The 13101-nt window shown below is 49.4% G+C and overlaps 1 protein-coding gene across 1 annotated transcript in view; it reads right to left on the bottom strand.

The window, feature by feature from the left end:
- Positions 1–281: 281 nt before the first annotated feature.
- Positions 282–13101, bottom strand: part of CDH26 (cadherin 26) — a 51634-nt gene continuing 38814 nt past the window's right edge. The window contains 7 exon segments of the mRNA XM_029219876.1: positions 282–732; positions 1825–2204; positions 7053–7215; positions 7950–8009; positions 10451–10512; positions 10931–10995; positions 11641–11754. Coding sequence (XP_029075709.1) covers positions 282–732; positions 1825–2204; positions 7053–7215; positions 7950–8009; positions 10451–10512; positions 10931–10995; positions 11641–11754 — 1295 coding nt within the window.

Here is a 13101-nt window from a genome sequence, read left to right as displayed (position 1 = left end):
TCTCAATCTCTACTGAGCAAATAGGTCACCTAGGAATCTGGTTAAAATGTGGGTTCATCATACTTGTCCTTTTACATCGATTTCTGCAATTATTTACTAGTTGGTCCCCTCTGACTGTAAACTTTCATGAGGCAAGGTACAGGCTGGGGACTCCAAGGCCTGCCTCCACTACCCCGAGGCGCTCGGTCCTATTACCTGCTTTACTTTCTCAACACCTTTCATTACCTGAAATGTATACCTGGATGGAGGTCCTCACAGCCCTGCCGGTCCCTCTTCACCCGTCACAGCACCGCCTGGCCCTGGCGACTGCCGAGTGTGAGAACCTTGCCCGGCCTTGGTGCATCTGAGCGGGACTTACATCTCCCACATTCTCTTTGCTCTATGTTCCAGGTCAGGGTTGGCCAGGAGAGAAGTCTCTGGGCCGTCTGGAAGGCAGACATGAAGCGGCGTGAAATGGGCTCTGATGGGCCGGGCCTTGTGGAAGCTCCTGCTTGTTGCCTCTGATGGGGCCTCACCTGATTGTCCTGGGGCAGCAATGGGACCAGCGGCTCCTCCAGCTCCAGTGAGTCATGGACCAGGTGCTTGACCAGCAATGTGTGAGGGTGGCCATCCAGCCAAGCATCTTGTGGACTTAGAGGTGGTGTGAGACAGAGGCAGGTTCTAGTCCATCCTGGGGTCTCCAGTTTCTCCCCGCCCCTCCTGCTCTGTGTGCTGCCCTGCTCACCCCGGGAACTTCAGGCCAACCGCCCAATGTGAAGGCATCAGCCTTCCGGAGACTCGCTCACCTCCTTCATCACTGCATAATGCCGAGCCCCATCATAAATCTTATCCCAAATCGCTCACAGGGTTCGATCAGGGAAGCACAACTTCTTATCAACACAGCCCTGGACTAGATAGTCCCCGAGGCCATGATTAAATTCTGGGGGTCACAGGTCAACATGAGAATCGCACGAAAGCTGTGCGCTCCGTCACAGACACATACTTGGATATAAGACATTTGGCCCAATAGTGGGTGTTTGACCAGTGGGTCTCAAGCTTTGATGTGCACACATGTCACCTGGGGATCTTGGTCTCTTATTGAAATGCAGACACAGGGGCTGCAGTTCTGGGGTGGGGCCCAATATTCAGCATTTCTAACAAGCTCCCCGGGCAGTGCCAGCACTGCTGGTCCACGGACCACACTTTGAGTAGCCAGGTGTCAGAGGGTTCACAGACCGCATGTGAGGAGAGGTCCACAAAGGTTTGCCCAATAGTTTGACTGAACAGTTTGTCCAAACTTTCACACATGGGGAGAGGTACAGTGTGATACACATAGCAGATTCTCGATAAATATTTGCTGAACGGATGAATAAATGTGCAGTTTTCACAACAGTTTATCCTAAGTTGATCTCCCTTGGCCATCTGGACCTCCATGCTCCCTGTTACACCTCGCACCATTCATTTGTGGGTGTTCAAGGACCATGGACCCCCGTCACCAGTATCTTCACCACAGTCTAGTCAGAAAAGTGAGCCAATGGCTCAAAGGCTGTGGGCACGGCTCTCAGAAGCAAAGAAGAAAGGTAAGGGCAGAAGGTTCGGGTTTGGGCAAGCATGTTTAAACTCAGGCTCCCAGGGCCCCAGCCCAGACCTGCTGAAAGAGGCTCTGGAGGTGGGACCCAGGCATCTGCATGTTAACAAGCTCCCCGTCTGGCACATTCCATCCATCGTTGCTGTGTATCCTGTAACCATCCGTCCTTAGCGTGAACCAGCAAGGGGCTTTGTCCACTCACCTGCTACTGCAGCTTACTCTGATGAAGTGTCCAGCTCGTGCCAGGCGCCGTGTACCACAGAAGCAGGTAAGACAGCACTTGCCCCCAGAAGGCTGGCCTGCAGTGGGCTGGGTAGGCAGACAAGCCAGGAGGGGGCATACTTCCCCAGTGCCACGTGAGGGGCAGTGTGAGGGGCCGGGGGCCAGAGGAGAAACACGACCTGGTCATGGATGCTGGCCAGGCCATCCCAGCTGGCACCCGCAGGCCAAGCATGGGAGAGACAGGCTGGAGGGGCACACCCAGAGCCTGGTCTTCCCTCCGAGAACACAGCATGCGGAAGCTGCACCTCGTGGCCCCACCCTTACGCAATGGGTGTGAATGGCCCACATTCTGTAAGTGCCCGGGGAAGCGCTGGAATATCGCCCGCTCTTTAGAACCTAAACGAATATCGCCCGTCTGAAGACAGTTTGCAGTAAAATAGTCTTTATCATTATTGAGAGTTTGACCTGAACCTGCCAACCGCCATGCTCGATTTAAAATCCTTCCATCCGGAATTATTAGTTAAGGGCAGTTTATCAAAGTAAAGATGGATGGTGTAAGCAGATTTTGCTGCCGGCATTCAGAAAAACATGTCATCCCCTGCCATTCAGCAAAGTTCTTTAATCACGGCTGAATGAAGGTTACCAGCTTTGAATTATTAGTTAATGGCATCTCTGCAAAAGAATGATTTATTGGGCACCTAAACTTTGCAAACGAACGCAGATCCTGAATTGCTGGGTATTTCATCCAAAGCTGAAATGAGCATTATTGGGACAATCCGTCTTCACAGTGAAAACAAAGTCCAAAGCAGAGGCTAACGTTTAGCCTTGAGCTCCGGTCTCTCTGTGCATTCGAGATATCGGGGATACTGAAGCCTGAGACACAGGAGAGTCCCCAAATTTTCTGTTCACCTACAGCCTGGAAAGCCCCCCCTCAGCAGGCCTCGCCACTTCGGAGCAGCCGTCAGGAGAGACGCATGCTTTCAGTGACTGTGACTTGGTCACCCTTCTCTAGGGCCCTGTCCTGAAACACCAGCCCAGCCGGGCCAGCACCATTCACTGTCCCACACATACCAGAGACCTGACACCAGCCCCCAGCCCAGCCCTTCCCGAGAGGGACAACTCACCATCAGGCACCACTCACCTGGACCCACCTCAACCCTGCCTGTCGGCACAGCAGTTCTCAGGGACCATGGGGAAGGAAGTGAGGGGGACCTGTCACCTGCCTCAGCCATCGTTCTCAGACTTCCGAGCATCAGAACCCTCGGGAGGGCTTGCTAATACACAGAGCACTGGCGCCACCCTGGTTTCTGAGCCTGTAGGCCCGGGGCTGGGCCTCAGAATGTGCTCTTTAAGGAGTTCCTGGGTGATGCCACTGCTGCTGGGCCAGGGGCACCCTGCTTTGAGAACCGCTACTCTAGTCTGAGCCAGAGGCTTCTGGGCCAGGACAAAGGTCACCAGGAGCCCTGGATAACACCCCACAAGGGATCCAAAGTGTGGCTTCTATTTTAGCCTCAGGATTCTGGCCAAATCCTACCTTCAAAAATAACTAGACTTAGGATCATGACCTGGCCTTATTAATCATGGCCCATGAGATCACTCAGTGCACCGAACGAGGGCTCCCTGCCTGCCCAGACCTGGGAGCATCAACCCAGGCAGGTCAGCAGTGCCCGAGGACCCTGGGCCAATCCCCACTCTCCCCTGACCAGCAGTGAGATGTAAGCAGCCCGTGGGGCCCTGGTGAGCAGAGCAGAGGCAGCAAGGGTCCAGCCAGGTGAACTTGCCATCGTACACATCGTACCATGTGTACGATGGTACACAGAGAAGCTCTGTGTGCTTGCCACGTACTAGGTGCTCAGTTAAAGCAGCTGCCGTGAATTATACTATTAAAGAGCCGCTCCACCCGGTTCTGCCCCACGAACGTCTGCTTGAAGAGACGGCTTGTGCTCGTAAATCATTACATAACAGTCTTGCGTTTCGTGTGATTTCTCAGTTAAGTGTCTTCCCTGTTCATAGCTGGGGCATTAATCAGCTCCCCCAGCCCCTGCACCAGGCTGGTCAGGAGCAAGAGTTGGACAGAATTCCTGCCCACAGCTGTCCCTCTTCAGAAGCCGAGACATGAAAGCATGTTGCTGGCACCCAAGTTCCCGTGAGTTCTACTTGTGACTTGCAGTGATCTCAAATGCAGCTTCCCAGAGACAGTGGGGGAGCATTTCTGAAGCCCTGTCGGGTTAAAGCCCCGCCCCTTCCACTTGAGGGGTTCATTTGCTAAGGAGCCAGCAAAGTCTTGCCGTTAAGGTAGTAGAACAGACAGAGGGCTCGGCTGCACAGCTCTGAAAATCTCTTAAGCAAAGGAGCTGAAAGTGGCATCTCATTTGAGCCCGAGTACTAAGGCCGTCTTGGCAGAAGCTGAAGCTGGGAGCACCCTGAGCTGGCTAACCTTTGTGGCTGGGCGGCCTGCCTGCTGCCCGTGTTAGATCAGCTCTCCCCGGGGCTGCCTCTGGAGAGCAGTTTTCTAAATGCAAGCCCTCGGCCCATGACCAGGGTATTTTTAGCCAATCTCCTGGTGCCCAGGGCTCTGCGGCTATGATCAGCATGGGGCCAAAGAACATTCTTGAACTGTGAGTCCCTGCTCTAGGCTGGGCTGATTCCCACAGCTACTTTAGCACTGTGTGGGCTCCCTCCTGACCCTTTCCCCAGAGCTCAAAGCTCCTCCTGACCATTCCGAGGACAGACTTTGGCCCTGCAGGTCCTAATACTGGGAACAAATCATCCCTTCATGGTTAACAGCAGCAGGGACGCCGTTGCCCCCACTGGGAAGAATGTGACATTACTGACAAAAGAGCCATTCACACTCAAGACAAACTTCAAGTGTAGAGCTTCTAAGCTGGAACGGACAGAAACACCCTCTGGCCCAGGGTTCCTGAATCTTCAGCGCTCCTGGGCTTTCCACCTTCACTGTTTTTACCTTCCCTCTCATACTCTGTAATGTTATTGCTACTCATGCACTTTCTTAACCAGTATATTAACTTTAGCTACATTCCAAGAACTACCATATATAATATCATGGGTTTGACATGCTGGTTATTCTTTTTCTTCCTACTATGCTTTAAAGGAACTTCTATTAAAATTTGTAGAAAGAGAAAAAGAAAGTCTTCTGTGTGCCTCTGATAAGCAGTAATGAAACCAGTGGAGAGGAAATCACACTCTAGAAACACCACTGTAGTGCAGTTCCCACGGTTCACGCAGGAAAAAATATTTATTGCCAGGCCTTGGCGTATGTTATCTCCTCTGCCATGTTTTCTCTCTCTCTCTCTCTCTCTCTCACACACTCACACACACACACACACACACACACACACACCTCTTGCCCACCTGGATAACTGACACCTCCTCCAGGAAGCCATTTCCAAGGCCCTAACCTCCGAGAACAGACACATGACCCCCACTACATTCTCCTTAGCCCTGGGGTGGCCTGACAATTTTACTGCCTATTATGCTCTGCTGGCTCCTTGCAAAGACCCCTTTTTGTTAAGGGGTGATAAGGAGTGTGAGCTCTGGACTCAAATGTCCCCTGTTCACTTCCTGGTTATGTGGCCCTGGGCAAGTTACTCGTCTGTTGTCCCCAAGTCTACCTCCCTCATCTACAAAACGAGGGTGATAACAGAATGTGAGAAATAACGTAGGGAAATGTTTAACATAGGCCTGGCACTTAATCAGTGCTCAATAAATATTCGTCGAATGCATGAATGGATGCAGTCTGTATACAGGCTGAACTTAAACAATAATCCACAACTTATTTAAGAGCTACTAACAATCTTATTTAAAATACAGGTTCCCAGACCTGTGGCCAGACTTCCTAAGTTAGATCTAGAACCTGTATGTACGCAAGCCCTCAGTGTGATTGTTTCAGAACTAGCCTATTTCTTCGTAGGGACAGTGCTCAGAAGCTGAATGACCACTGAGAATCCGTAGATGCTTCCACAGATGCAAAGTCCCCAGGTCACCTCACATCTTCCCGTTGCCCTCATGCTGCACGCACCATTGCTTAAACTTATGGTGGAGTTCTCCCTGAAGCTACGGCAAGAGGAGTTAGAAGTTAGCGTTCAGAGACCCTTCCATGGGAATGTGGTGTCTAAATAATAAGTGATTATGATGATCTTGGTGGTGATGGTGGTGGTGGTGATGGTGATGGTGGTGGTGGTGATGGTGATGGTGACGGTGGTGATAATGATGGTGATGGTGATGATGGTGATGGTGATGGTGATGGTGGTGATGGTGGTGGTGGTGATGGTGATGGTGGAGACGGTGATAATGATGGTGATGGTGGTGATGGTCATGGTGGTGGTGGAGACGGTGATGGTGATGGTGATGATGGTGATGGTGAAGCTGGTGGTAGTAATGGTGATGAGAATGTTGATGATGGTGATACCAATGATTTCTCGAAAACCTACAAGAGAGGGATTATTGTTTTCCTCACTTTACAGACAAAGCAACAAAGGCTCAAAGTGTTGAATAAACTTAATCATAAAGGAGGTGAATGATGGAGCTGATTTCAAGCCCTGGCCTTTTCCCAAACCACAGCAGATGTTCTAAACACCTACAGTATGTCTTCCATACACAGTATTTTCATCCTCTGTGGGACACCAGGGTCGGAAATATGTTAGGGCTGCATTCAAGTTCTTCATAATTCCACCATCTAAACCTGCCAGGAATCCCCTGGCAGTCCCGTGGTTAGGACTCCACACTCTCACTGCCAAGGGCCTGGGTTCGATCCCTGGCCAGGGAACAAAAATCCCATAAGCCGTGCGGCGTGGCCAAAAAAATAAATCAGGGGCTTCCCTGGTGGCGCAGTGGTTGAGAATACGCCTGCCGACGCAGGGGGCATGAGTTCGAGCCCTGGTCCGGGAAGATCCCACATGCCACGGGGCAACTAAGCCCATGCGCCACAACTACTGAGCCTGTGCCCTAGAGCCTGCGAGCCACAGCTACTGAAGCCGTGCACTCTAGAGCCCGTGCCCTGCAACAAGAGAAGCCACCGCAATGAGAAGCCTGCCCACTGCAACAAAGAGCAGCCCCTGCTCGCCACAACTAGAGAAAAGCCCGTGCACAGCAACGAAGACCCAACGCAGCCAAAAATAAATAAATAAATTTTAAAAAACGAAGAAAAAGATTGAATTAGATTGTGTTGTTTAAATCAATCAATCAATCAGAGTCTCAAGTTCAGTTTCTGACTAACAAACACAAGAATAGAAATCCATCTCACGGTGGTGGAGAGGTAATGTGCTTTCAGCATCCATGTGTTCCTCTCCGTCTCACAGCCTCCCTTAAATTCTGGCCCATAGAATTTAAGAGCCACTGTGATTTCTTCATCTTTTCCCTGCCGCAGCAAACTTGGAGGCCCAAATTGTACAGTTACTGGCTTTTGCCTACATGAGAAATAAACCTTTGTTGGGTTAATGGAATTTGTGGATTTATCTGTTAAAGCTGTTGCACTAAATTCCCTAACATAGAAATTAATTTCAGGGTTAATTTCTCATTCCAACTTCTCCCATTCATTGCAACACTCAGGCCTATATGGTAGCATTTTAATAATTATAGTCATTGAATTATAATACTGTTAAATTATTTTTAAATTGTTCTTAGCCTGTACGGCTTTTGAGGAACAACTCGGTGTTTGTTCCATATTAAAAACTGACTTATAGAATGAGTCAAGTCTTCCACTCCATGTCACCAATGTTATTAAAAGCTAAGAGGGGCTTCCCTGGTGTCGCAGTGGTTGAGAGTCCGCCTGCCGATGCAGGAGACACAGATTCGTGTCCCGGTCTGGGAAGATCCCACATGTTGCGGAGCTGCTGGGCCCGTGAGCCATGGCCACTGAGCCTGCGCGTCCGGAGCCTGTGCTCCGCAGTGGGAGAGGCCACAGCAGTTAGAGGCCCGCGTACCGCAAAAAAAAAAAAAAAAAAAAATGCTAAGAGAAGCAGACAGCTGTCTGTTGGGGGTATTGATTTACAAATCACATGATAAAGTTAATATGCTTCCAAAGTAGGAAATAAAATCTTCAAAAAGACAGATCTGGAAGGTGAAAATACAAAGACAGTGCTTACCTCCCAGCCCCTGATGAACACCCGGAGTGAGGGCAGGAATCATGCAGCCCTCTCACCTGTCCCCTTCCTGCTCTCCCTCAGACTTTCTTCCAAAGAACCTTGCATATCTCGCAAAGCTGCTCACAAAATGCAACAGACGGGAAATTACAAACAGAATTTCATGAACATTACCTTCCTTTCATCTAAAGAACATGAGGAAGTTTTTACAAATAATTAATTAAATTCAATTAACTCTCAAGTATTAAATTTCAGATGCCTGAATCCATAACCAAATCTTTCTAAGGAGGAGAAATCTATTACATGCACAAATATAGAGACTCAAACCTCAGTGACAATAAAGAACTTTCTTGAAAGGGGGCATTTGGGTCAAAGCCCGGTGTTTCCATTTCCCAGGCTCTGCTAGTCTTGGTTTCATCATTTCCTCATAAATATTCTGATGCAGCCCCTGTCGGCTGTGGCCCAACTCAACAACACTGTCCCTTTAAGCCACTCAAAGCAGGGGGAGTAGCTCACGAGGAGGGGTCTCTGGGAAAGTTTGACTCCTAGTTAAAACTTTTGAAGCAAGTCATTTCATTTGAGGAAATTTTCTTACTCAGGCTGGTTTCTAAAAACCTGAATTAGGCACAAAAGTAACCTTATCAGTACAGGTAATTGTCCAGGGGAAGTTGTGGAGTCACAACTTGGTGCAGGACCAAAGCAAGGTTATTAGGAGCCAGGCTCTGTCCTCTCATCTCAGCTCCCCTTCATACTGCCTGATGCGGTGCCCTCTGCCCCCAAAGCTCTGCAGCTTCCCCTCATGGTTGCAAAGTGGCTGCAACTGCCCCTGCACTTATACCCACTCAGGTTCCAGCCCTACCCAAAGACTTGAGTAGAACTCGGCCTGACCCTCATTGGCTCAGATTGGCTGACATGCTCATCTCTGAGCCAATTATGGTTGCTATGCTAACTAGCTTAGGTCATTCATGATCCACCCCTAGAGCCCATGTGAGCAGGGGATGAAGAGAAAGGGAACTGCCCATAGGAATTCCCATATGTGCTTTCCCAGAGGAAGGGTGAAGAGATGCTTGTGGAAAGACAGACATACAGACAGATACCTATAATACCAACAGACCAAAGTTCCTCTGCCATAGTTGATTCTGGGTCACACTGGTGTCCCTGAAAATGCTGAGACTCTGGGGAACTCAGGTGGGAAAACCATCCACCAAAATGAACCCTCAGTCTTACAAGTAGATGCTGATGCCCAGACTGGGGAAGTCTCCAGCAAGGGGGTGGCAGAGCCCTGCATGGCCAGGAGCCGGACCCTTTTTCAGACCACGTGTCCCATTGCGGGCCTGTGCCTGCCTCTGGGCTCTGAGAACTCTAAAAGATTCCATGTAGACTTCCTATTAAGCAGTGTTTAGCACAATGAGTTCATTTTTCTGGGTTGAAAGCATTTAACGTATGAGTTCTGTCTACTCTAGGTTGATTTTGGTCAGGGACAAGCAACTCCTGTCTAATTATCTTTATTCTGTTTTCAGTCCCTGCAAGCAGTGGCTTAAGAGCACTTTGATGACAGGACAGTGTCAACCCAGGGTAAGTCGTGTGAGGGTGGCAGCCCTGGCCCAGAGGGAGCCCTCGAGATACACAGTTTACTGCACCGCTTAATATCATGCCTCTCAGCTCATCTCAGAGAGGAAGTTCTTTTAAAACAGAGGCCATTAGCTTCTTGCCGTCCGCACGGTATTTCAGAGCGGGTCTCAGTGGGTCTAGGGCAGCGTTTTTCAACCTTGGCACTGCTGGCCTTCTGGACTGGATCATTCTCTGTTGTGGGGACCATCCCGTGCCCTGTGGGACGTTTAGCAGAATCCCTGGCTCTACCCACCCCTTGCCAGGAGCACCCTCTCCCAAGTCGTAAAAACCAAAGTGTCTCCAGACATCACCCAGGGTCCCTGGGAGCAAAATCGCCCTGGGACAACTGGCCTGTGGAAGGAGCCTTTAAAATACAGCCTCCTAGAGCTCTCAGTGGCTGCTGACTTCATTAAACTGGGCTTCTCCCCACAGAGGCTGCAAAATATAGAGTGAATTTCAGCTGTTGGAGGTGGTTCATTAGGACGATGTGAACAAGAATAACAATAAAATCATTCTTTTTTTCCCTCAATTAGTTATGTAAATGATTAGTTAAAATGGAAACTGCAGGGTCTGGAGACCCTGAACAGTGGACCTTGGCGATATCATTCCTCAAACCCGGGAAATGCTCACCAACCCTTCCCTGGTGAAGGCCTCCTTCATGGGTTCAGATCTATGTGTGGATCTTCCTGATTGCCAGACATAGCACCATCTCGGTTGACACAAGCATCCTGGTAACGCCACCTCTCCAGGTATGTGAATTCATTGTGCCACAAAATCCTAGGGGGTTCTGAACATCACAAGGCAAGAACTAAAGAATAAAGTTGATTGAGCTCACCTGGCCCAGCTGCACAGCGATGCCCGTTTTACGGGTTGTGGGCCCCATCCTCCACCTTCAGCCCCATTCCCAGCCCACAGTGCTGGCACTCAGGCTGATCCCTCACCTGCTTACCCGGCGAGGCCCTGAACGCCTTTCGGCAGTTTCCAGAGATCAGACCCAAGCTCAAAATGATACTGTGTGGGCAGAAAAGAGGATATTTAAAAGAGTCTTGCCACGGGGTAGTGACAACCGTTTTGGAAAATAATTTTAAAACTATATTAAGCCATCACGCAGCACAGGGAAGAATGAAACATTCATTGTACAAATATTTGAACATAATGGAAAAAAATCTGTTCAATGAATAAAATTAACCACACAAGGTAATTACTCTGAAGCATAATGCACATATTTTGTTATGTCACTCTTTTTTCTATTTATTGGTTTGTTTTTTAGGTTATGTAACCTGAGTTAATTAGTACGAAGTTTGGCTGTGAATGACAGAACACGAACCCCCTATAAATACAGACAAGTGTCTATTTCTCTCTTGTAAAAAGTGAGATGATTCAGGCTCTCATGGTCTCCAGGGTGAGGGATGAGGCTCTAACACATTACCCCATGGTCGGAAGCCTCCGTTCCCAAGGTCTCCCGATAGTCTGCTTTTACAGCCATGTTCCAGCCTACAGGGAGAGGAGAGGGCTGGAAAGAGGCATCCCGTTCTCCTCAAGGACCCATCTCAGCACCTGCACACATGCTTCTGCTTCTGCAACGTGAGTCCCATTGGCCAGAACACGGTCACCTGGTCACATCTAGTTCAAGGAGGGCTGGGAGATGTCATTTTCATCTGAGGAAGCCGTAGCCCTCGCTCAAACTTGGGGAAGAAGGAAAGAAGGGGCAATGGGGGTTGGGGGACAGTAGTCTCCCCAGCCGTCCATGCTTTGGCCGTCCACATATCTGCTTGCCCTTCTTCTACACACAGAACCCCTCCCACACACACCCCAAGGGAACCAAGTGCAAAGCCCCACCCAATTACTGCATCTGGCTCACAATCCAAGATCCCAGGGTAAAGCACAGTCCTCTCCAACAGATATGGATGAGGTTCTTCATGGTTTTACAACCTACAAACTAAATAATAAGTTCTTGGTTCCCGATACACCCAACATAAGGTAGATAAGTAAGAACAGTAAGACGCCTGTGATAAAAATGCCCATTTGGAGAAAAGCAAACTAATAAACACAATTATCATTGATCCATACACATGAGCAAATCCTGGAGGCAGGAACAGTGAAGACACCTCTGCAGCCGTTGCCGCCCCCGGCCCCTACCTGCGTGCTTGCTGTTGTCTCCCCTGCCACAGCTGACTGGCGTGGGTACCGGAGGGGATGCCCTTCCTGGGACCTGCGTGGTTTTCACAGCTTGCTCCTTGTTTTCAGGGATTGCTTTGGGGTTGAACAATCACAGGCTTTTTCAGACCATGCTGTGGTTTCTTTGGCAAAGCATTTTTTCAGAAACGTAAAGATTTCTGATCTATTTCTTTCCAGCCAGCTCTCTCTGTTGAGACATAGTTTATAACCCTGGAGCGTCTGGCCTGTCCTTGTTGGCCTCCACGCTCGCTTGGCCAACGTCTCCTGTCCCTCAGCACAATGGCACCGCCCACCTTGAGTCACCTGAAGCAACAGGCCTGGGTAGGAAGGCAACATCCTTAAAGTGACTTTTGCCACAAGTCTTACAAATTGGTAGGACGGGGCACTAGTTTTATTTTCCACTAAGTGCACTGCTTTGCACAGAACCTTTCCAATGATTGATGTCATCTGAGAGATGCAGTGGTTGCTTTTTTCAACCCTGCAAGCCTCCAAATTACCCAGTTCTCAGTCAATTTAGATTGCGGGCTTCAGGCAGAGATGGTCTCCATGAGCATAGCTGCCTTACCTTTCATGCCACACCCGCCCTGGCCAGCCGTCACCCACGTCCATCTCTTTTGTGGGACTTTGCTATAAGCAGTGAGAAGCAGCTAATGCATTTCTACATTATGAATTTCTCCTACCATTTCCTTCCTCAATCCTTGTTCAGAGCAAGGGCTGCTTTTCAAAAAACAACAGAGGAGAGTTGTTAGCAAATGCTTTGTTTCTGCACGATATGGGTCACCTGTCCTCTAGCCCCCACTATCTGAGTCTCTGCCCCCGACCGCATCCATAAGCCACTGCCCCAAGTTTCAGTTCTGCTACTTACAGCTTGCGTATCTTGGTCCTATATTTTGTATCAGTTAAGATTAGATTTGGCCATGAGTGACAGAAAATCCAAAATAGCATGGGCTTGAACAAGACATATTTAATTCTCTTTCAGTTTGAGTCCAGAGTAAGGGAGTCCCGGGATGGGTCCAGTAGGGCTCCCCGGTGTCAGAGACCTCCACCACTTCTATCCTGTTAGTGTACCATGCGTCAGCTCTAACGACAATGTCCAGGATGGCTGCTCCTGTGCCAGTCATCACATTCTCATTCCAGCCAGTAGAAGAGAAGAGGGGGAAGAGATGAGTCTACATCTCCATGCTTCAAGGACACTTCCTGGAAGTTGCCTTCCATTGGCCAGAACGCAGTCACATGGCCACACCTGGCTGCAAGGGAGGGTGGGAAATGTCATTCCCATTCTCGATGGCCAAAAATTCAGGGTTCTTCTATTGAGGAAGGAGAGGTGACAGATATTGAGACAATTAGCAGAGTTGCTGCAGCCATTCCAGCACCAGTGTCCTCATGCTGGGAGAAATGAAAGGACAAGTCTTTCCTGTTTTT

The sequence above is a fragment of the Monodon monoceros genome, unplaced genomic scaffold (assembly GCF_005190385.1).
Source record: "Monodon monoceros isolate NGI ecotype Baffin Bay Population unplaced genomic scaffold, NGI_Narwhal_1 Super_Scaffold_13, whole genome shotgun sequence".
Taxonomy (NCBI): Eukaryota; Metazoa; Chordata; class Mammalia; order Artiodactyla; family Monodontidae; genus Monodon; species Monodon monoceros.
Note: the sequence above shows the minus strand (reverse complement) of the source record. Positions and strands in the feature narration are given on the sequence as shown.